Below are 24,065 nucleotides of genomic sequence, written 5' to 3'. Positions count from 1 at the left end.
GTTGGCCACCGTGCGCCCACAGCGGGTCCCTCCCTTCTTCCCACCAGGGCGGGGTGCACAGGCCTGGTGCGGTGCCGTTCGGTCACGGCGGGGCTGAGGCGGAGGACGCGGGGGGGTGAGCGCCCCGCTGCCGCGGGACGGCGCTGGGGAGCGCGGCCGGCCACGCCGTGTGGCGTCGCGTCGCGGGGCCCATGGGTAGCGTGCGCTGGGCCTTCCCCTGCGCCGCCTGGCGCCCCTGCCGCGAGGAGTGGCTGCTGGCGGCGCGGCTGGTGCAGCCGGAGGAGAAGGACCGCATCGGCCAGTTTGTCTTTGCCCGCGATGCCAAAGCCGCCCTGGTACCTACCGGCGGCGCGGGGGCGGGGGGGGGGTGCCGCGGCGGGGGGCGGCTTCCCCTCCCTCAGGGCTGGCGGCGTCCGCCCGCGGCGGGACTCGAAAGACCGCGGCGCCCGGAGCGCTCCGTCTCGCCCCTCCCCGCGGCGGCGGCGAGGGGGGGTGGCGGCGGCGGGGCCCGGCCCTGCGGCGGGGCCCGGCCCTTCCGCGGGGCCGCCCAGCGCCCCGGAGGCCGCTCCGCCGAGGAGCGCCCCCTCTGCCGCCCCTCGCGGCCCTGGGGCCGGCCCGTTCCCGTGGGGACGCTAGTGCCCCTCTGCAGGGGCAGTATTGCCCAAATTTCTGACTTCTCTTAGAAAAATACGCCCCGCGAGGGCGTTTCAGGGACTTACAGAAAGTATTAATTGCCAGCCCTACTTACACCTTCATTCAGGAGGAAGAAGGATGTTTGAAGTCTGCTATTGGTTTTTCTGAAAGGCCTCACAAGTTTTATGTCGTGATGTCAAGTTAGGAGTCAAAATCCATGTCCACGCAGTCAGTAGTGTCGTGTAGGAGAACAAAGCTGTTTTGCCAAATTCAGGTTTAAAATCTCCCATAACAATGTGGTAGTAATGCAGACTTATGCTAATTAGTCTGTAAGAAGTAACACATTTTTAGCTGTTCAGTATTTCATTTAGTGCCTAAGTTAATGAATGTACTGAAAGGAAAGCTCTTGAGAGTTTTAGTGCTCAGTATGGTATAGAAAGTATTCGTCTGTGCAATAAAGTATACTAAGTAAGTAAATAAGGTAGAGAAGGAACTATTTTGTGTGATTCTTGTAGGCTGGGATTGCTTTTTATTGGGTCCTGCATTGTCTTTATGCTAATAATGATAACAAATGTATTGCATACTTGGGTCTGGCGAACTCTTGGTTAAATTTACTTGACACAGACTTTTATAAAAGGGTGAAATCTAAATGCTTTGGCTAAAATACACTTACTGTCTATTGGCAATAATAAAACCATATTGTTTTAGGCAGGTGGTTTTCTAGTAACCACAGATATTTTGCACACAGCAGAATAGTTCTGTATGAATTACCTCCATTTTATTTCATAGGCTGGTCGCCTGCTGATACGGAAATTAGTTGCAGAAAAGTTGTGCATACCGTGGAATGAAATACACTTGCAAAGGACGTCAAAAGGAAAACCTTTCCTGGCAAATAACGTATTCAGTATCTATTCGAGTTACAACTTCAATGTCTCTCATCAAGGAGATTATGCAGTTCTTGCAGCTGAGCCTGAGCTTCAAGTTGGCATTGATATTATGAAGACTAATTTACCAGGTAATGCGTTATGGAGGCCAAAGCAGAGTCTGTAGTGTTAAAGTGCTGAACGTGTTAACATTTCCCAAAGAACCAATCTGTGTCATAGAAATTTAGTGTCATTGGAAGAGAGTGTATGGATGTGTTGTGTATTTGCTTTTTTATTGTTAAATGTGCTCCTCATAGTTTATTTAGGATTTTCTGTTGTGCCAAATATGGATATGTTTCCAGTTTAGTAAAGCAGAACCTGGGAACAATAAGGTCAGGAATCCTGCTATGATACTGGCAGGACCGGCATCTGCAGATACTTTAATTACGGGTTTGCTGTCTTGTTAGGTAGAAGCAGGGACAACTTTCCAACTAGGGACAGTGGGATCTATCCCCATGAGAACTTTATAGCTTGTGACTGTGAGTGTTGCTCCCTTGTCCTATAAGTGCGGACATTGTATGTGTCAGCACCAGGCCCAATACTGTAGCAAACTGGCATTGAAGATTTGCCATGAGTGTGCAGAAATCCTCAGTGAGAAGGGATCATGATCGAGCATTTGAGGTGCCTCTTGTAAAAGACTAAATCTCACTAACTAGTTCTTGGCCTATTTATTTGTACAAAATGTTGCACTAACCTGACTATAGTAGTGAACCTTCAGGACCCAAATTATAAATCAGAATTGTAGCAAAATGTATTTTTAAATATAGTTTTATGAAGATAATTTAGTTCGCAAATGTTCGTCGATGCATGACAGGGTTAAAGGAGGAACATACTGGGATTTACAATTCACTGGAATTTTAGTTTTTGAGAATCGTCCTCAAATGTGTGCCCAGGTATAACAGTAATAGCTGTATTCTTAGAGAATCTCTCTTTAAAATCTTCAATTTGCCCAGCATTTTATGCTGTGAAGTAATTTGTGTAGTAAGGTAAATAATCAAATAAACCCTGACTGGATAACTTTCTCTCTGATCACTTTACACCTTTTTAATGATTATGACAAGTGTACGTTTTTGGATTGTCATGTTTAGCTAAGATGCACAGAAACTTTACTGCAATACCAAGGCAAGTTGTTCTTCTCTGTGGCTCACTTCCATCTGCTGTAGACCCTCACCATAAAGACGGTGGTCAGCAGTGCCACACTATATCTCATGGAAGACCCCACACCAGTGCAGTTCTGTATTTCGTGACAGGAACTGTAGCCTGAGGATAAGGCTGAACTGGAACAGGTACTCTTTTGAAGGGACTGCCGTGATGCATGGCCCAAATACCAGATTAAGCTTGAAGCCAGTGCTTTTATCATAGCTCTCCCAAGCAGATCAACCAAAGTGATGTCCTGGCTGTGTCCCCCTCAAACACCCCCAGCCTGTTTGCTGGGGAGGCAGAGTGACAGAGAAGGCCTTGATGCTGTGCAGACGCTGCAGATTTGGATAAAATATTGGTGTGGCACCAACACGCCTAAAAAGGCGTAGATCTAAAATACAGTGCCATACACGCTGCTATGAAAATAACTAACACCTAGACCCAGAACCCTTGGGAACATAAAATGCTGGCAGAGAATACAAGATATCCCTACCTGCATACAGGGCATGTATCAATGACTTAAATTTTCATTTTGCAAGAAAAGCTTAAAATACAAAGAATGTTTGAACATTTTGATTTTCACTATTTACCTGCTGAAACAGGACAGCTTTTTAAAATGAGTTTCATCTCGACAGACTATAGGAAAAGCAGTGAAACCAAACTCAATTTTTAGTTAAGTAAAACCAGGGTTTAGATACAATACTCAGTTCTTAACTTCTTCGGTAGCAAGAGAGGCTTCTGCCAGTGTGTCCTAGAATTGTTGATGGCAGCAGTCATGACCTCTTACCATAAAGATGATGTTACCACATCCCCCCGCTAGGCAGCTGCACTCAGCACCCGTGTGGGTTTAATTTGCGAATATGAGCTGATGAGATTAACACTTTTGGATCTGATACAAATGGGCTTCAGTGTGTTTACCCATCGCGAGAAAAATGGTGGTTATTCTGGAGATGCTTGTGATTCCGAAGACTAAATGATGGAATTAAATTGGTGGTTCTGTAATGAAGTGATACTGAAAAACAATGTATCTAGATGACCAATCTGAGACAAGCTAGTGACAGATGCAGCCTGCTCGGATTCCTGAACAAGGGTCCTTTATCTATGTTTACCCTTGGCTACTTTATCCACTTCTTCCTCTTTCATCTAGGTATTTATTAGCAGAAGAAGGGGCTATTAGGGCATGGCAGTGTATCCACAATCTGAATTCATGGTGGCAAGCTTCATGGTGTATACAGAGGAGTCAAAAATGCATCGTTACCAAATTTCTGTCTTTCCTTTCCAATATCTGAAGTTCTGCAGCTAGCATAGTCTGTCCTGAAGTAATTTAGCTGTTAACAGCTTGTATACATCTTTTCTACCTTTTGATAAGGAGAGAAAGGAGCTTCAATGCTTGTCCTTATGCGTAAGAAGTAACTGTTGTAAGTGTGTGAGTGCCTGGTTGTGCAATTGTTTTCTACATTATGTAACTTTGCATAAACATTACTGAATTAAATAAAAAAATACCAGGTTCCAAGTTTTAAAGAGGCTTTGTTTATGGCGATACAACTTCCTTTTTGGAATTATAATTTGTGTTTTTTGGAAAAGAAATCTGATAGTAATGAAAACTTAGTACTTTTATGTGGGAAAGCGAGCCAGTAAATAAGCAATATTAAGGATAGACTTTTAAATTATAGTCTCTGTAATATGAACTAAATCTAACAGTTGTTTTCACTTAATTTTTTTCTGAGAAAGATTTTTGTCTTAGTAGAATTACCTGGAACTGCTTCTACTGCTGTGCTGTGTATATATAACCTCAACTCTACCAGTAGTGTTTTATCTGATAGTTCCACTAAGCGGTGCTCTTACCCTGCAGTTGCTAAGTACATTATATTTCTAAGAGTGAATCCACTATAAAACTCTTTCTCTGGAATAGGTACAAGGACAAAATGTTCCCTATGTACAAAGTACATTACAGTAGGGTTTTTTGGTTGTTGTTTTCTTTGTTTGGTTAATGGTTTTTTGGGGGGTTTTGTTTGGTTGGTTGGTTTTTTGGGTTTGGTTTATTTTGCAAATGCTTGTTTAAATACAAAGTACTTCATCTTATGATGTTGTCAAGAGAATCTTGATTGAGGTCTCCAGTATTATAGGTCTTACATTCCTTTATTGTTCAACCAGTGAAGAAAATATGCAGTGCAAATATACAAGAGAGTATCATGAAGCTGAAAGTTTTGAGTAATATGCAATTAAATTGCGTGTTAGCATGTAACAAGGAGACCTGGTGCACATAAACATTTTATGTCACTTCTTAATCTGTGCTGTCTATTTTTGCTATTTTTGTTTTACTTATGTGCAATAAGAAGCTGCCTGTTTCCATATTACTTCTGCCGTATTATTAAAATCTGAACAATGAAACTGCTGCGAGACATAGCTTTCTTGGAAGCTGAAGGCAGGCCACACAAGAAGCTATTCTTAGCAGTGCAAATAGAGACAATTCTACAAAAGTTCCACAGGTATGCAGTGGTTTATCACCTTTTTTCCTGTATTCAGATATTGACCTAAATAATGCAGTGGTGGTAGAAAAGGAAAATGTCGTCTTTAGGTATTGTGTCAGCTTGGTTTAAGTTGTGTGTGGGATGTTGATTTACCAGTCACTTAAACCCTGTAAAGCAGAACATTTTCAGAGACTTAGGAAATAATTACAGCTTAACAAAGATTGCTCTGAGTACTTGAAAAAAGTTCAGATTTGAGGTTCAGGAGCTTCCCTGCTGCGCAAGTGAAATTCATTTCAGTAATGTAATTTTTTAGCTTAAGATGGAGTTACAAAGGTAAATAAATTAACAGTTCATTTCTGATCTTTCATAATCAGCCTGCCATCTTATCTATTGCATTACAGTTACTTTGATCCCTACATCTCCAATCTTAATGCAATTGCTGAATTAAATATTTGACATGCTGTAAAATTAGCTTTTCTCACTAATCTTTCAGTTTTATGCTAGGTTTGCTTATGAAAAGTCACCAAAGGGTAAATTTTCTGCATGTAAATTTTACAGAAAATTAATTTTATCTAAAAATACTTCCTGGCATGCTTTTCCTATAAGGTAGACTATTATGTATTAACACCTGATTGTTTGAAACTGTTTTCCTCTGAGGCAAATAAATGTAAACAGAAGTTAACTCATTTTTCTCTTTTTATTCTCATTATTTTGTCATTCAGGTGAGATAATACAAGAGATGATAGAGGTCTTCAAATCAGAGATATATCACACATGAATCAGAGTAGCTGAATACCATACTTCAGTCTAACTAGTGGAGGAAAGCTCTCTCTCTAGCCAGTTATAAACTTTGTGCAGTTTCTTTTGGTAGTCATAAAGTAAATGGAGAGTTAGGCACACCTACATCATAGTTAAGATATTTAGCATGTCTCTTATCTAGCAGCCATGTTCAAGTTTTTGAACCTGTAACGCTTTTTTAATTGCTGCTTTTCAGCTTTTGCAGTAAGAATTTCTTGTCCTAGAAAGAAATGACAAAATAGATTGTTCTTTTGAGTTCTTTTGTCCTTCTTAAGATGCCTGAACTTTACCTTAAGCAAAGTTTTAATTGATTTTGTTTGTATTGTTGTATTTCAGTAAATCTCATAGCAGCAATCAGCATCTGAACTTTTACTACAAGAGATATGCCATATTATTAGCTAATGGTACATCTGTAGATATCACAGAATCACAGAATCCCAGGTTGGAAGGGACCTCAGGGATCACCTAGTCCAACCTTTCTGGAAAGAGCACAGTCTAAATAAGATGGCCCAGCACCCTGTCCAGACGACTCTTGAAGGTGCCCAACGTGGCTGAGTCAACCACTTCCCTGGGGAGATTATTCCAATGGGTGACTGTCCTCAGTGTGAAAAATTTCCCTCTCGTGTCCAATTGGAATCTCCCCAAGAGCAACTTGTGTCCATTCCCCCTTGTCCTCCGTGTGACTCCATGTAAAAAGGGAGTCTCCATCTTCTTTGTACCGCTTAAGTACTGGTACGTGGTGATGAGATGCCCTCTGAGCCTTCTTTTCTCAAGGCTGAACAAACCCAGCTCTCCCAGCCTATCCTCATATGGCAGCTTCCCAGTCCTTGGATCATCTTGGTGGCCCTTCTCTGGGCCCCTTCCAGCCTGTCCACATCCTTTTTGTAGAGCGGGGACCAGAACTGTACACAGTGCTCCAGGTGTGGCCTGACAAGCGCTGAGTAGAGTGCAGTGATGACTTTCTCTCTGCTGGCGATGCCCTTTTTGATGCAACCCAGCATCCTGTTGGCCTTCTTGGCCGCAGCAGCCACTGTTCGCTCATGTTGAGCTTCCTGCCCACCAGGACCCCCAGGTCCCTTTCCACAGAGTTGCTCTCCAGCCAGGTGGATCCCGGTCTGTACCGCCAAGATATGTAGATGTGCTGTTTGGGATGAAGAAATTAACAAAGGACTTAGGTTAAATGTTACTTCTAATTGATTAAGGAAGTCAGAATTTATAAATATGAAAACAAATCATTTTTAGATGTAGTGTTCAAACAGCTAGCTAGTATTCCTGTTGAATTAATGAATCATAGTGGTCATATGCCCTTACACTGAGTAAACAAGGAGGAATTTCTTTGTTCTTGTTCTATTTGAAAATGGGAGGAAACAGCCATCTTAAACATACTCTTCCAGAATACATATTAAATAGCAGCTCCATCATTATGCTCCATTTAGGCACATTTCTAACACTGTTTTAACCTGGAATTACATCACGTTTATAAAAACACTTGCACATTCTGGTAATTGATTAAGCACCAATGCTTGATAAACTGTGAAAGGAAAATTTGATATTGTGATTGAATCTTCTCTTTGAGGGGAAATTGTTTCTTTCTAAAAAGCCTATCTTAGTCCCTTAAGATTGCTTTTCAATAGGAAAACAGAAAACCATTTGGATTAAAATAGAAAGTGACAGCAAAATATAGAACAGTAAAAATCAACTTGTGGAGAATAGATATGCTTAAGATGAGGGATAAATTAAAAATTAAGAAAGCAAAAAACTTAAACCAGCAGCTTTTAATAAAAATAAGAAGTGGAACAAAGAGAAACTATAAGAATGCTTGTCTGGTTTTTGGTTTGTTCTGTTTGGGGTTGTTGCATTTTTTGGGGAGGGGAGGGGGTGGGATGAGGGGTATCTGTCTGTAGTTTTTTTGTTGTTGTTGTTTTTTCAGAAGTATCTTTCTGCACACTGAATTTACAATAATCACAATTTATTCCTTAATTGGTCTTTGGGGAAATTAAGTTATACATTCAAAATGAGGGGCTAAAGAGAATTAATTTTTATTTTAATTTTTTTAACAAAACTAGAATGACTTCTCAGTCCACACTAATGACAGTTAGCTTTGTCTTTCCAAATTAAGGGAGTCTAGCAGAAAGATGTTACAGGAAGGCTGAGGTTAAGTAATTATTATGTGGGTATTAATTTGCATTTTGAAGAGTTTCTTGCTAACATTGCCCATATCCAATAGCTTCAGCTCTACAAATACATGTATTTGTTTCAAGAGTTGGACAATAGAAGCTGTTTTTATTCTGTGTTGTCAAAAGCTTATTTGGGTCTTGTCTGTGCAAGAATTGTGGCAGATCTGCAGGTTTTTAGATTGACATATGGAATGGTAGCAACTTATCTTAAATATTTAACTTCTCCCCTGAGTAACTGAAAAAAAAAAAATAATAGTGTCAGTTGGATTTCCCTGCCATATTTTCCTTTCTAAAAGAAATTCTGATGTTTAACAAGGCAAATATTTTTATATTTTCTCACTAAAGGTGACAGGTTGCTGTTGTCATGTCAGGTTTTCAGGAAAGTTTAGGACCAGGAGACCATTGCTACTTCTATAAGTAACTGTTTTCTTGCCTTAAATTAGATTGGTGCTGTAAGTTCTCAGCATTCATGCCTGTATGTGCTACGTTGCATTTTGATGGAAAATCCAACCTTGTGGTGTGTTAAATTGTTACGTGCCCTCTGTAGTTTTCCTTGTCTGTTCATCAGAATTGTTGGCTTTTGCATTAAATAAGTATATCCTTTTCCTAGCAAAAAAATGATTTCACAAAAACATAGTAAACACTTGGAGGTAGTATCTAAAGAGTGGATATAACTGATGCAGGTGAATGGACCATTGAAGTTCATCAGTTTTTCAGTTGTGGGCCATGCTCTGCTTTTGCTATGTTGCAATACATTTATCGTCCTCTTTCATCTTTTCTTGTATAGCCTGTTGGTTGGATAAAAGTCAGCTCTTGCAGTGGCCGGTCTGGAGCTATGCAGAAGTTGATTTGTGTGTTGACGGGGGGAAGGATGCACGTGCTGAATGGCTAGCTGACTGCTGTCTCTTCTCTGTGGGAAGACCAAACAAAATATGCTGGGTTTTCACTGTCAAGAGGGCCAAACAGTCTTTCACTTGCTAGCAAGCCAAACAAACGGCTTTACAAGGGCATTTTGAAAGCATGTTCTTACATGGTTACTTTCACTGTTATATAGGAGAGGTCGATTCCCAAATTTAAAACACTAATGCTTCTTCCGTCACCTTGCAGGGTTGGTTTTTTTTTTTTGCTTTGTTTTGAAGGGGGGGAAAGAAAGACAGTGTATACACAGAAGTAGGGATGTTTTAAGTGTGAAAATTATAAAGGATTTTTTTACTGCATCTGGCTCTAATATTCATGTTTTGGGACAGCCTTCTGTGCAGTATCCTGTCTTCTGCCATCACAGGGAACTCTGTTGTTCAGTGGCTTTGTTACTGCAATAGGATATCGTGATGTGGAAGGACATAGGCCCAGAGTGTATGTCTCTCAATATTGAGGACCATTTCCACACCAAACAGTGAATACTGAATGTAGACCTCTCATAGGACTCTGTTCAGAGAACCCAGCTCAATCTGAATCAGCTTGTGCTTTCTAAGGTCACGAGGCTTCCTACGGGGAAAAAAAATAGCGTTGGTCAAATGAAGGAGGTGTTAGGAAGTGTGAATCATATAGTCAAATTCATATGGAAGATGAAGATGACTTAGGTACTGAGAATTGGCTTCTTTCCCCCTCTTTTATCCAATATAACATTTATACACTAAGTACCAAGATGAACCCAGTGCACTCCCAGGTTTTACAGTGGTACTAGTTTCTTAGAGATAGGAATACTCTCCCTATAATCACATTTTCACTAAAGTACCTACCCTTTCGTACTACTGTTATTGCAATACTTTTATGGTTCGGTAGCAACCATTGCAATACCATATGGGTGATGTTGTTTTGCAGTATATCTGATTCAATGCAAAGATAGAACTGGGTGTCATCCCCTTTGTGCTGGAATTTTCTCTCTACGCATTTCACAGCAGGCCCATATATACATACCTACTTAGATATATACGCATGCATGCATATATATACACATGCATACCAGTATATATCTGTGTATATGTATGTATATAAATATATATGCTTTTTTAATATACATATATGAATATGTGTGTGTAGATATATATGTACACATACACATGTACATTGTGTAGTGTGAGAGTTAATCTGATTTCACTGGAGATATGAAGTGATCCAATTTTGACGTTGGGTTATCATCCTTATAGTAGTGTGCTTTTACTTGTCTATTTTCTGCAAATACTATATTGTATTAAGTGGTAGATTTTCTTCAAATATGTATTTCTAAGCAAAGGATTAATTGTCAAAGCTTTCAGTCAATATAATCCTTTTGTATGTGTAGAAAGGCCCTCTAGTTACTTTATGTCATAAAATATAATAAAATAAGAGATCTGATGGCTTGGTAGTACTACTATAGTATAAGGCTTTAGAAGGTCAGGCACATATCTTATGTGTACACTATTGCACTAGCAGCACCCTGAGGTTTTTGTTGTTTGTTTGTTGTTTGTTTTTTTTTTAAAGAGTAACAGAAGATCTAGCTCCATTAAAACATACTATGTTCCCCAATGTCTGTTACCCTTAAAGAGATCTGAGCATGTTTAACTATTTTTTACTTCTGTAGTTTTGTCCTCACCACTTACAACCACAATGGCTTTACAGAAGTCTTATTTTTATATTTATTTAGACTTTGGGCTTTTGAGTTTATTTTTAGTGTGATGCATCATCACCTCATGAGTGTTGAAAGGAAGTAGAGTTCCTGCTGTTCTGACAAAATAAAACGATTGCTTTAACTGTTTGATATGTTCTATAATGGAAAACTGATTAAAATGCCATTTTCATGGGGTAATTTTCCTTTTTGCTGGAATACTGTGGCTACCTGGAGCTCTTCTAGCTGCAGTCATATAACCTTTGACATAGACAAATGAAGAAGGTGTTATTATTACTCATTATCTTCTTTACTATTACTGTTTAGTTGTAAGTACGTACTTTTCATTTAAAGAATTTGGGTTCCTGGATGATCTTAGTGATTAAGACCCTGTGTATTTTAAATACTTCTATTTTCTCTACTCAGAAGCAAGCTAAAATCATGCACTTGCACCCAGGTGTGATTATGTCGGTAAGCTCTTCAATGGCAGGTGTATCTTGCAGTTGAGTACTTGGTATAGAAAGCATGTAAAATTATGCTGAAGTCTGAACAAAATTTGAGAGGACATGGCGTTTTTTGTATTTTCAGAATGAATGATAAAAAGCATCTATCTGTTGCAGACCATATACCACCTGTAAACTGATCACATGTGACATATCCAGTTAATAGCTTGTGACTTTTCTTAACTATTTTTTATCCGAGCCATACCTGGGTCAAAATTGCTATTTCTTCAATACAGTTTTGGAGGTAGAGCTATCTCAGAACCACAGAATCCCAGGTTGGAAGGGACCTCAGGGATCATCTAGTCCAACCTTTCTGGGAAAAGCACAGTCTAAATAAGATGGCCCAGCACCCTGTCCAGACGACTCTTGAAGGTGTCCAACGTGGCCGAGTCAACCACTTCCCTGGGGAGATTATTCCAATGGGTGACTGTCCTCAGTGTGAAAAATTTCCCTCTCGTGTCCAATCGGAATCTCCCCAAGAGCAACTTGTGTCCATTCCCCCTTGTCCTCTCCATGCGACTCCATGTAAAAAGGGAGTCTCCATCTTCTTTGTAGCTACCCCTTAAGTACTGATACACGGCGATGAGATCCTCTCTGAGCCTTCTTTTCTCAAGGCTGAACAAACCCAGTTCTCCCAGCCTATCCTCATATGGCAGCTTCCCAGTCCTTGGATCATCTTGGTGGCCCTTCTCTGGGCCCCTTCCAGCCTGTCCACATCCTTTTTGTAGAGCGGGGACCAGAACTGTACACAGTGCTCCAGGTGAGGCCTGACAAGCGCTGAGTAGAGCGAGATAATGATTTCTTTCTCTCTGCTGGCGATGCCCTTTTTGATGCAACCCAGCATCCTGTTGGCCTTCTTGGCCGCAGCAGCACACTGTTCGCTCATGTTGAGCTGCCTGTCCACCAGCACCCCCAGGTCCCTTTCCACAGGGAAAAAACTTTCTTTTGTTTAACATTCACTATCAGGGCAGCTTGCTTAAATATTCATCACTGCTTTTAGTCACAGTAATGCAATTGAAACATCAGCAATTCCTCTAATATTGCAAAGACAACGATCCTAACTGCAGCGAAACTATGAAACATTATCAAATTATGTCAGTCTTTTTATGGCTTTTCCATTTTTACAGTGTGGGAAATCTTCAGTAATTCAAAGGAGGCAACCTCAAATTTTCTGACATTTTACAGTAAATGCTGCTTCTCTGAGGTACACCAAGATAAAACATATCATCAGTAGTTACATGACAAGAATGGATGTTTAACACATATATCACTGGGACGATTGCAGGATAATGGCAGGAAGGGGAGAGGTCACAGAATGCAAATCCAATTTCCAATTCACACTAAAGCTGTGTGAGCTAATAGAGTTAAAAAACATGCTCCGTTAATTTTCTATCTGGTTCTTCTAAGTTAGTCATTTATCTAGCTAATTTTTTGCCCTGTGTTGTCAGTTTCTAAACATCTGTACAAGGGTTAATTGGTATTAATAAACAATTAGGTCGTGGGCATCTGTTGCAGAAGAAATGTTTTCTCTGTATGAATTTACAGTGTTTTTCTTTAAAGATAGTAAAATATGATCAAATATGGCTTGTGTCCTACACCAAAAGGATTGTCAGCTCAAGACTCCAGAACCCAAAACTTATTCATCCTATACAGTTTGTTTGCAGGATTTATAGCTGGCCTGTGTTTCATGTTAAGTAGATTGACCTGTTCGTACTTCAGTCACTGGTTTTGCTAGGTAGTACGTTTCACATTGTCACTAGGCCCATTTGACATCTGAAAGTAAATTGATATGCATTGATTAGATATTAGTTCTTGATCACTGACCTCTTCCTTTCATGCAGTTCAAGGCAGTCAGGAGTCTGTTGGCATTCTGGGGTTTGGGTTTTTTGTTTGTTTGGTTTGGGTTTTTCATGGGGTTAGCTGATCAATGAGCGGGCAGTGGTAGTTTTTAGCTTTTAATTTCCATAGTTTTGGATATAGACCACAGTGTAAGCTAGTTAGTTTGTATCTGACCGAAACGATTTGGAGACTGGCAAACTGGTAAAAACTGAAGTGAGGAAAGTCAGTCATCTGTTCTTCTCACTATTTTTGAGAAGGCACGTCATGATTTTAATAAATTCAGGTACAACAGGACAACTACTACCTTTGTTAAATTTACATTGTGTTACTGAAGCTGATTTATGACTGACCTGATGTTTAGTGTGAACAAAATACCAGTATGAAGATTTCTGTATTAGCCTTATGGATAGTAGTCTTCACTATTAATAGCATCATAATTTACATGGATCTTAATTCGGATTGTCTTTTGTCTTCCTACAAATGCAGCTTGTTTGGCTTTTTTATCAGGTAGAAAAATGCAGAAAAGTTACCCCATATCTATCAATTTTCTCAAACAGAACTAGGGAACATAGCATGTCTTCTTATTCTTCAGTCCTACCCTCCTACCCCCTTGTCATGTTAATAAATTTTATGCCATTGGCTCTGTTGAAATGTTGCAATGCACTCTCTCCGTTCCCTATAGAATCTAAATCAGCATTTTTTATCTTTTTTTTTTTTCGCCCCAACCTTTTATCCCGTATTTTCATAGATTTTTCTCCTATGACAATTTTTATTCTCTTAGAGAAAACCAGGAAAAGGTGTGTGGCTGTTCTTTCAGAGTTTTAATAGTTGATGGCTTATGATTAATGGGAAAAGATATACATTGCCATCTGTGGAACACGCTTCCTGTTTTTCTCTGCTTCCAACTCCACTTATTTTTCAAATCTCATATGAAAACATGTCTTATCTCTCTTAGGTATTCCTAAAATCACAAAATTGAATTTATTCCATTTCAGTGATGAGCCCCCACCTAGTTAAATGCTTGACCAATCAGAGAAACATTGTGCAATTTCCCAAAGCTCACCAATTTAAATAAGTAATTTACATACATGAATATTTTTTCTGAAGTACACACATTGTGAATTACAGGAATCTCACTTTGCCACTGAGATGAGCAAGATTACTGTAAGTACTTTGGATTTATTGGAGTCAGAATCTAAGTTCTGACTCTTCAGAAGCTGTAAATATGACTTACAAGAAGGAATATTTGAAATGCAGTTTGGAGCATTTCAATTAGATTTTTCCACACAGTTGTATCCCAGGCTACTTTTTCGGCTCAACATTTAAGTGCTTTTTTTAATAATCCTGAACACTGGCAAAGGAGTGCTAGATCATATTAGCAAGGGCTCAGTACTGTGTGAACCCATCTGTGTGACATCTGCTCTGGCGCTTGTTAGCGTATGGATGTTTAGAAGCACAGAGAGATCAGATGTGCTGTTTTCTACAACCTGCATAGGTATATCCTTAAATACTCCTTTTTCTTTACTGCTGCGAGTTAAAGAAGAAACAGTAGTACAATTACATAAGTTTCAATGAGTGTCTGGCCTTATTATTGTTCATTGAAAACATAAAGACAGAAAGTATTCCTGGGATGATGTGTTACATGTGTGCATTACAATAAAAGCATTTGTTCCTTCAGAGAGTCTGTTTTTCAAGTTTTTACTGTCAGTTCATTTTCCACATGCTTGTCTAGATCATAGATCTTTTTTTGACAACTTTTTTTAGAATTTGCTCTTAGAAAAATACTAAAGTCTGCATGCATTAAGGATTTTAGAGCATTTATGTACCAGAATTCCACCTGCATAAATACATACATGTACACTGCAGCCAAATTTCTCTTAGAAAATCGGTATCATCTTGTGGAGAAGAAGAAACCACTGCATAGTGAAGTGCAGATATTAAGTTCACATTTTTAGTTAGTTAACAAAAGTCTGAAGGTAAAGCCAAAACCTATGAGAACATTTATCATGTTATGTCATTTTTGTGGTGAATACTTTGCAAGTCTTGTGGAAGATCCTCTGAAATTTTTAGAAGTACTTTAAAGAATAGTTCAATACGTCAGGTTGATAACCCTTATAAATACTTCTTTGTCTTGCCTTTATTTCCTATGAGTTCTACTTGCATTCCAGTTTCTTTTGTATTCTCTTATGTGGTCTCTGTATTTTCCTTGTAGAAAATATTGTGGCTTCATGAAGATCATTAAAATATTGGGGCACACTTTTTTCTTTTTTCACTTAAATTTTACGTAGTAGACTTTGAGATTACCAAAAATGTTTAGTATTTTTCCTAAACTTCTCCGAGAGAAACATACAGGCAGTAAACACAGGAGGAAGAATACTTAAGAAGGTCTTTAGAAAGTTATCAGCAGAAGAGGAAGCTCTGTTGTTCAGCAAAGAACTCAGCTGAAAGGTGAATAACTGGTACCCTGTCTTGGCCTGTGTCTCAGATGATGTCTGTAGACTATACCGCATGTAATCCAAAATTGTATCCAAAAGAGTTCTTATGTCTAAAGTATGTATACTGGAATAATCTGGCATGAAATCTCTCTGCTGTATTTTTAATGAAATACAAATATTTTGTAAACTAGAACTTGGATTATCAATGAATTGAAATGCTCACAGAAATAAGTTCAAGTCTTTGTGTAATTGTTGAGAGGTGAGTTTATTTCTGAAACAGTTTGCAAATGAGAGGAAATTTAGAAATGCAAATTTAAAACCAACTGAATAATTGCAATACGAGACTTGTTCCCATTCCATCAAAGGAAGTTTGTGTAAATTGTGGTGAGTATGTTTGAAGCTTTTTTGCTCAGAGTAAAAATAAAAGATGTAGAAGGTTTTCTTTTAGACGCTACTGCTTCCAGTTTTGCCCCCTCCTCATCCCCCAAGTCATGAGAAACATGGGAACATTGAGGAGGGCTTAGTGAAGGGCCACCATGGGGATTAGAGGGTTAGGGAACTTGACCTGTGTAAAAATGTTGATAGAGCTGGGTTTGTTGAGCATGAAGAGGGGATCTGAGGAGGGGAACCTAATCACAGTCTGTGTGCAAGGTAGCTGTCTTCATGAGGGTGCACAGGGACAGGGCAAAAGGCAACAGACTCTGGTTGCTTCAGAGGAAATCCTGTCTGGAGAAAAAGAAAAACCTAATTCTTTACTAAGAGAACAGTAAAACACTGGAATAATTTGCCTGAAGAAGCGGTGAAAGACTCTGCTTGACAGGGCCATGAGTTACTGAATATAAGGCTCTGTTTTCAATGGAAGATTGGACCAGACGGTCTCGAGAGAAATTTTCCAACCTAAATTTTTTCCATGATTCTGTGAATTTGTCTTTCTCTGATATTCAAATATGGAGAAGTGGACTGGGTAGTCTGTGGTACTGCTAGTGTTTTGTGGAGAGTACTAGTCCTGGCTCCTCTAATCTCATCCATTTGTCAATAAAGCAACTACGCTGTATTAAGTAGGAAACGGGAGGGAGGGCAGTTCAGGAGAAAGCGGTGCCTGAGCAGAGGAGAGATGTGACAGACAGCTGGAATGGAGGGGAAAGTACTGTGTAAATACTGTGTAACATAAGCATCAAGAAGGGTAGCAGAGCAGTTGAAAGAAGGGGTAAGTAAGGTATGAAATGGTGGTAGTATATGGGTTTGATGTACACTTGGTATACTAAACAGTTTAAGTATGGAGCATAATCACCATGCATGATAAAGTTTGAAATGGCAGAAGGACTGGCAATGCTGGAGGCATTATATGCCTCTAGCTGCTGAAGGTAGTGTAGCGTGAATGGTCTTGGATAGTCTTCTCTGGTAGTGTGAATAGCACCTGGGCTCTTGAAAGCAAGAGAACTTTCTGAAAGTAATGGAGGAGGAAAGGTACACCAGGAGATTCTGGAATGTTTTGTAGTTTAAATCACCTGAAGAGGCTGGTGCCTCACCACTGTTGTCTTAAATACTTGAGAGAAAAAGATAAAGTGGATGGTTTGCAGCAGGTGTTAAGAGAGTTATTTGATCATAAAATGGGCCATATAAACTCAGAGAAATGGAAGACAATAACCTTTCTCCAAGTTGAACAAATGTGTCTGTTATTTTTCATTGTTTCAGGAAAGTTGGACTGTCTAAGTAGATGGATATTTCATTTGCCTTGGTAATCTATCAAAACATCCTTGACATTGTGGTTGCTTTTCTTTTTCAGTATCATCATTTTCTCCAGAGAGGAAAGTTAGTTCTGTCCTTAGATTGTTATGGATCATTCCATTAGCTGACTACTGCAACTGTCAACAAAGTTTCTGTCTTAATAGGTTTTCTTCACTCTAGTCTATAAATGAAATTGAGGGCATCTCTGAAATGTCACTGCCAGGTGTTGTGTGATGTGTACAGTACGTCAGATTACACTTTGCAATATGATCTGGAAGTGGTCAGAAAACCTGAACGTGTGCTTTAGTGTGACATTATTTCGTTCAGATCAATTATTACTGCTGCAAATACCTGTTTTTATTTACCACTTAGATATCTATAGAAGATAACCACTTTATAGAGAAGGGTTAATACCCTTATCCCTGGTTTAAGACGAGGAACATGAGGGTAGAGAAGTTCCTTGCCCATAGTCACTCATATAATCAGTGGCAGAGCTAGGGTTAGAATCTGCATCTCTGTTAAGCAATTATTTAGTGATGGGTTGTTAAAAGCAGCGTGGTATTGGGAGGAGAGACTTTGGATTAACTATGATTAATGTTTTGTTTTTAATATGAACATTGCATAACCTATGAAAAAATTTTGTCTCAATGTGTGGAATTGTCTCTATCCAGATTTTTATTATCCCTACTAAAGAAAATAGATTGCTTTCTGCCATTGTCTGTTTAGCCAGCTGTAAGCCCTATTGGACAGACTGCATGGTATACTGATTAATGATATAGGCCGTGGGTGATTAGCCAAGCATGTAATGAGGTCCACAGCTTCCAGTGTATTATAGAAATGCCATTGATCAATATAACCACACAGTCTGTAGTGTCTTCTGCAAAGTAAATTCAAACTAGTGGAGGAAAGTGGTGTAGCCCCTGAAGAGCTGCTGCAGTGCTACACAACTGTGCTTGTTTTTAGAGGAGACAAATTAAATCTGAGGATTTGAAGGTTTGGTGTTTTTTTTTTTTTCTTTGATCTCTTTCTTACTGTGATTATGGGCATCTCACCACCCCCATTTTTCTTGCAGAATAAATCCTAAAGATGTTCTTAAAAAAGTGTTTCTTCTGTATCCCAGCATCCAAGGGCAGGAGGCAGAATATCTTGATGAATTCTGACAAACAGCATGGTGTTTTATAAAATGTTACTAGATCAAAATGTCAAAGACTGCACATGCTACTTTCCTGGCTGAATATAGATATTTTTTTAATATAACATTAGGACTAATTAAATACTTTCCATTTTAGAGAAAGCTGAAAATATGTAGTATGTTTATGACTTTCATCTCACATTTTTAATGCTGTAATCCTGCTAAAGGAATGGCTTTTTTCATACTGCGTCCTGAACTGTCGTAGTCATCACTGCTTCAAGGCTATATAAATTCAGATTGTAGGGCAGAGTTCCTTCATAATTTTTTCATATGAGTTTTTTCTAGATCAATAACATGAGGTAATTAATTTGCTTATTATTACTACTCTATTAAAATTTCTGTAAATATCTCTTTCTAATTTATAGGTAGTAGCTCAATTCCAAATTTTTTTCACATCATGAAGCGACAGTTTACTGAAACAGAGTGGGGTGTAATCAAGTCTATGGGTAATGAATGGATGCAGCTGGATATGTTTCATCGGCACTGGGTAATGCTTTTTTTTTTTCTATTTAAAGACTGCAGCGCTGTAACCTGCGTGTTCTCTTTTGATATATTTTGTTATTATTTTCATTATGGTAAAATTGTATACTTTTTGTAGTTACATGTTCATGTGGACATAATATTTTAATGGGTTTTATCTTTTAGTGATTTTTTTAATGTCTGAATAACTTTAAGAATCAGTACAGCTGACATTTCTGGAAGGACTTATGACTAGTTTTAAACACGTACCCAGAACAAGATAAAAAAGGGTTCATATATGTATGTGCCACTTGATAATTCCAGTTGCATGTTTATTATAATGCAGCAAGTTAAGCTAGGTATTGACAGTGCTGATAACTTTTTCTCTTGATAATTGCATCAGTCTACCCTCACATTTACAGTAGTGTAAGTCTTACATTTATTTGGTCTACTCTGTTTGCTCAGAAGTAATGTTTATGGAGCAGTTTGAAAAACAGCCAGATGAATAAAATACATTTATTCTGTGTTATAGGCCTTAAAGGAAAGCTTCTTAAAGGCTGTTGGAGTTGGAATTGGCTTTAACTTGCAAAGAATTGAATTTAACGTGTCCCCATTGCAGCTGGAAATAGGGAAGGTGTATAAGGAGACAAAAATGCTTCTGGATGGAGATAAAGAAGAAGAGTGGATGTTTGAGGTGAGAAATATTAAAATTTGGTTTTGCAATAGTGATAGTCTCAACACCCTATGGTTGCATTGTACATTTGCTTTTTTAAATTGCAGCTTCACGCCTTTATTCTGTATAATTACATTGAACATATATCAATCAAAACTTAGGATATAAATTCACAGCATTTTTAAGTATTTCTGACATTTGGAAAAACACCCCAGCGATACATTCATTATAACAGCTTTTTTTTTTTTTTCCTGTTCCTGGGGTATATTTCTTGCACTCTGTGAAATTTAGCCTAGGGTGTGCTGGAAGTTCACTGACGCATACTCAGACTTGACTTCTGAACAGTGCCTAAGACATTAAAGTTCTTCATCAGATGGTCTAGAATGAGACTAGTGGTTAACTAACACCATTAGTTAGTGTTTATGTTCAGTGTTTGAAATGGAGGAGGTGTCTTCAGCTCCTTTGGGTTTCGTACTTCTTGTCCATACAAGCTGGAGGAAACATCTGCTTTTGTGGGTTTGGAGTTACAGTGTGCTGATGGGCTGCTGTCTGTGGGAATGGAGAGATGCAAAAGAAAAACTTGCTTTTGCTTAATTAGAATGTTAGTTTGGGCTCAATCTTCTATCTGAGTGTTGGGGTTTAGGTTTTTGTTTGGTTTTTCTTTTTGAAAGTTAATGAGACTTATCACCAAAACATCTATCCTGTTAGATTAGGTAGAAAATTATGAATAGCATCTAATGTAGTTTAAAGGGTGTAGAGAGAAAGAACTGATAGGGACATGGTTTAGTGGTGGACTTGGCAGTGTTAGGTTAATAGTTGGACTTCATGATCTTAAGGGTCTTTTCCAACCTAAATGATTCTATGAATCTATGCAATGATCTGAAATTATTTCATTACCCTAAGAAACCAAGCTTTAAAAAATGTTAAACAAATCACAATACCATTTCTCTGCACCTCAGAGGCACTCTCATTCAACCACTTAAAACGAAGAAATGCAAAAGACCTTGTGACTTTAAAATTTTCTCCAAAGGGCACCTTGTTCCAGTCCGGCCATAACTTTGTGCAGCTGGTATATAGCTGACTAGCAATTCAAAGAATGCATGCTTTGTGAAATTGCAAAATAGTCAAGCACACTTTTCAATAAGAGTACTCAGTTTCCAGTATGCGTTTACCTTTTGAAAATGTCTACATTGTTGGAGACAACTGTTCCAGCAGAGCTTGTCTAAATGGCAAATTTCTGCTGTATGCTTGTTTTGTGTAGTATAAAAGCTACATGTATGGTATGCATGAAATAAACAGAATGAACGTACCAGTAACATTTAACTTGTAGCATAAGTTGACCTCTTCACAGTTCATTCCTTTCAGAATTTCTGCCCACATTCAATTTAGTGTTATTTTAAAAGTCTACCCATACTATATCAGCCCTCTTAATGAGATTGCCATACTAGGAATTGAGTACGTCATGAAATTCACTAGTTGGAATTATAGACTGGCCAAAGAAAATCTTAGGAAAGACTGTGACTCATAACAGAATGCTTTCTGTATTAATATGAACAGCGTACCATTGTCAAGGAAGCATCTACCTCTTTCAGCTGACTTCTGGAACTCTTAATTTTGGTCTTTGATAAGCCTGTAGTTGATTGGCTAAAATAGCCTGAAGATTATGATGTAGGCAGCTCCCTGTATTACTGAAAAGCTTTATAATTATTAGATTTTTCCATATTACTTAGTAATTAATGATAGAAGCTTAATTTAATTTTTGTCTGAGGAATGTCTCTTCTTCCATGCTTGCCCTCCTGCTTCCCAAGAGCACAGCCATATAATGAGACAGATTGTAGTACTTCAAAGAGAAGATTTATTATCAAGTTTTGTTTAAATACAAGCTCAATTGGGATATAATTTCATTTAAATATCAACGCTTATTAAAACAAAATTGAAAAAAATAATTAGACTTTCACTTACCAATCCCCAGCCTAAAATTAAGCATCACTTTACTTTTTTGTCTTCTTGAAAGTTTCTTTCAGTTTTGTGCCCATTTTCTTACTTAGAAAAATCTTGTTTTGTTTCATTATTTTCCCTTGAGACAAATTCTTGAAACAACTTTTTAACTGAAAACACTAATTTTCAGAAATCCGGAAGAGTCACCCAATAGAAGTCATTAAGGATCACCTGTAAGACTGCATATTACTGGTATAGTGGTTTCTGTGTGTTCCCTGTTGTGCGCAGTTTGCTTGAGTGAACTTTTTCTCTTAAATAAAAAAAAAAAAAAATGATCTCACTTTTACTCTTCAGATCTGCCTATATCTTTATGATAGGAGGTCAGCAAAGAGAGCAAGGCTGTTTAAAATCCAGTTATCACATATTGTGGATTGTCTTACTTCTGTTTTACAGAGAATCTAATTTACCAAAAAAAGAAGAGTAATAAAGGGGATTTTACCCATTTAAATTACACAAAATATTCTGAAAACTCCTTCAGAAAGTACCATGTAATGTGAAAGAAGCAACTTACAAGCATAAAGACTAGAAAAAGATCTACCGTCTTCTACTTGTCATGATTAAAAGTTCAAGAGAAGTGCTAATGAATCACAGTAAATCAAAGTTGACACTGTTCAGACACCCTGTAACTGTTCACAACAAGAGCAAAGCCTGTTCATATTGGAGATTTAATTTTTTTAATGTTGTAGTTGGATGTTTGCGGTCCCTTTATCAAGGGTTTAGTTTTGTTCAAAGTGTCTTTCCGCTCTTCCACTCCTCATATATTTTTGAGATTGGATAGAAGGCAGTAGCTCAGAAACAGCCTGTTGTTGTCTGATCTTGATGGATTGGTTTAGCTTTAGGCACTTGTTTTCGTATAGTACTCCTGAGATTGCTACTCAGATTCCCTCCAACTGTTTTGGAATGAGTAGGAGAAAAAATACTGTAAAACATAATTTAAAAACATAAATTTAATTTTAAGATATGTCTGCTATGTGTGTTAAATATGCTTTATTCACGTAGGCAGTGCACACTTTCCTCATTTTAAAAAGGTGAATTTATTTAGTAATAATTAGAAGTTTACTAGCCCAGTGAAGAGTGAGACAATATTTGTGTCAGCATGTATTTAGGATGGAGTCGTCATTCTGATGATGATTATTATTATTATTATGGATAATTCTATATGCTCCATTTACTTCCTTTGAAGAAAATAAATTTTCAGAATGAAGTACCAGTTAATTTCAATAAAAGTGAAAGAAGTTGATAACAATTATGACAAGTTTTATTATTTAAAGGGATAAACATAAGTGTATAATATATATCTGTAGCAGATGTGATATGTGGAAAAAAAATCCTAATTACTGATTTGCAAAATGTTAAGTGTATTTGTGACTCCTTGTTGGTCAGTTTTGTACAGTTATTCAGGAAGAATGGCTAGGCAGCACTTATTGGAACCTATATTAAAGAAGAATCTTAAATGAGACATAAGACAGTTCTGTTCTGATCCCTACCTCAATTTTGTATACAACCAGTTTACAAAGGAAGCACCCAATTTATCCTAAACCTCACTTGGGGATTAAGAATCACCTGGTGTCACTGCTGCTACACAAGTGTTTGCATTTTTTCACAACAGAAATTTGCTTGGTTTGTCTATCTGCAAATACGTTACTTCCAGAATATGAATTTCAAACTGAGATTACCTGGGTCAGTTTGAAGCATATCAACATCAATTACTGGATTAAGTAACTGTAGTGGAATTTTTCACCTTCAGTAAGATAAATTAATCCTGTTGTATTGTAATGAATAGGAATGAAAACTTACTTCTAAGACTAGCTAATCCACCTGGATTCACACAGCAATCAGTTCTGCTGGCTGGGAAGGTGGAGTTTCCTCATAGGCTGTCTGTTGCTGAGTGAATCCAGAATGATTTGAATCCCAGACACATCATTCTGCTGAGCCATTGAAATGAGGTCATTATAAGTGTGTGCCTGTAGCTTGAACAGGTCTTGTAACACTTTTGGTTCTGTGCAAGGAAAAACAGATTTTGATCCATATTATGTTTTCTGATTTTTAGACAGGAATCTTAACAAAACAAACTCTGCCTCAGAGGGATTCTGTATGATTGTCCTCTTTCCCTTTTTGTTTAATCATCTATTTCCATTTAAGAAGTTGGATTTATTTTGTAAGCTGGTACAGCAGTATCTCCAGATGAATAGGGAAGCAAGCTGATCTGCTGGGGTTTTTTTATGGTTTCAGTATCTTTCATTAACTGCATACCTGAAGGTTTTTGCTGGCTGCTGGTAGGGGCTGGGAAGGATCTCCTTCCCTTTTGTATTTGGTTTGCATTTACATTTCTCTGAAGCAGCAATGATAAGATGAAGGGCCTAGTTTGTTATGTTTTATTGTAAGACGCTGAAAACTTTTGTGACCACAGAGGATACGTGAAGTAAATGAGGTGGAAATTCAGCTGGCAAAAAATTGTTATTAACAATATGTAAAAGATTTTATCTATAATATGTTTTTAGTTGCACAAACA

At 38.2% G+C, this 24,065-nt stretch overlaps 1 protein-coding gene across 5 annotated transcripts in view; it reads left to right on the top strand.

Annotated features, from left to right (window-relative positions):
* The first annotated feature begins 108 nt into the window (after positions 1-108).
* The window catches only part of AASDHPPT (aminoadipate-semialdehyde dehydrogenase-phosphopantetheinyl transferase), a 51,304-nt gene continuing 27,347 nt past the window's right edge, over positions 109-24,065 (top strand). For 4 of the 5 annotated variants that reach the window (XM_064441280.1, XM_064441278.1, XM_064441282.1 and 1 more), the window contains exons 1-4: positions 109-335; positions 1,423-1,648; positions 18,789-18,910; positions 19,415-19,576. In XM_064441280.1, the coding sequence (XP_064297350.1) occupies positions 192-335; positions 1,423-1,648; positions 18,789-18,910; positions 19,415-19,576 (654 nt within the window). In that variant the 5' untranslated portion in view covers positions 109-191. The remainder of the gene's footprint in view (positions 336-1,422; positions 1,649-18,788; positions 18,911-19,414; positions 19,577-24,065) is intronic. The other variant, XM_064441281.1, reaches the window with a different exon arrangement.

The sequence above is a fragment of the Phalacrocorax carbo genome, chromosome 1, assembly GCF_963921805.1.
Source record: "Phalacrocorax carbo chromosome 1, bPhaCar2.1, whole genome shotgun sequence".
NCBI lineage: Eukaryota > Metazoa > Chordata > Aves > Suliformes > Phalacrocoracidae > Phalacrocorax > Phalacrocorax carbo.
Note: the sequence above shows the minus strand (reverse complement) of the source record. Positions and strands in the feature narration are given on the sequence as shown.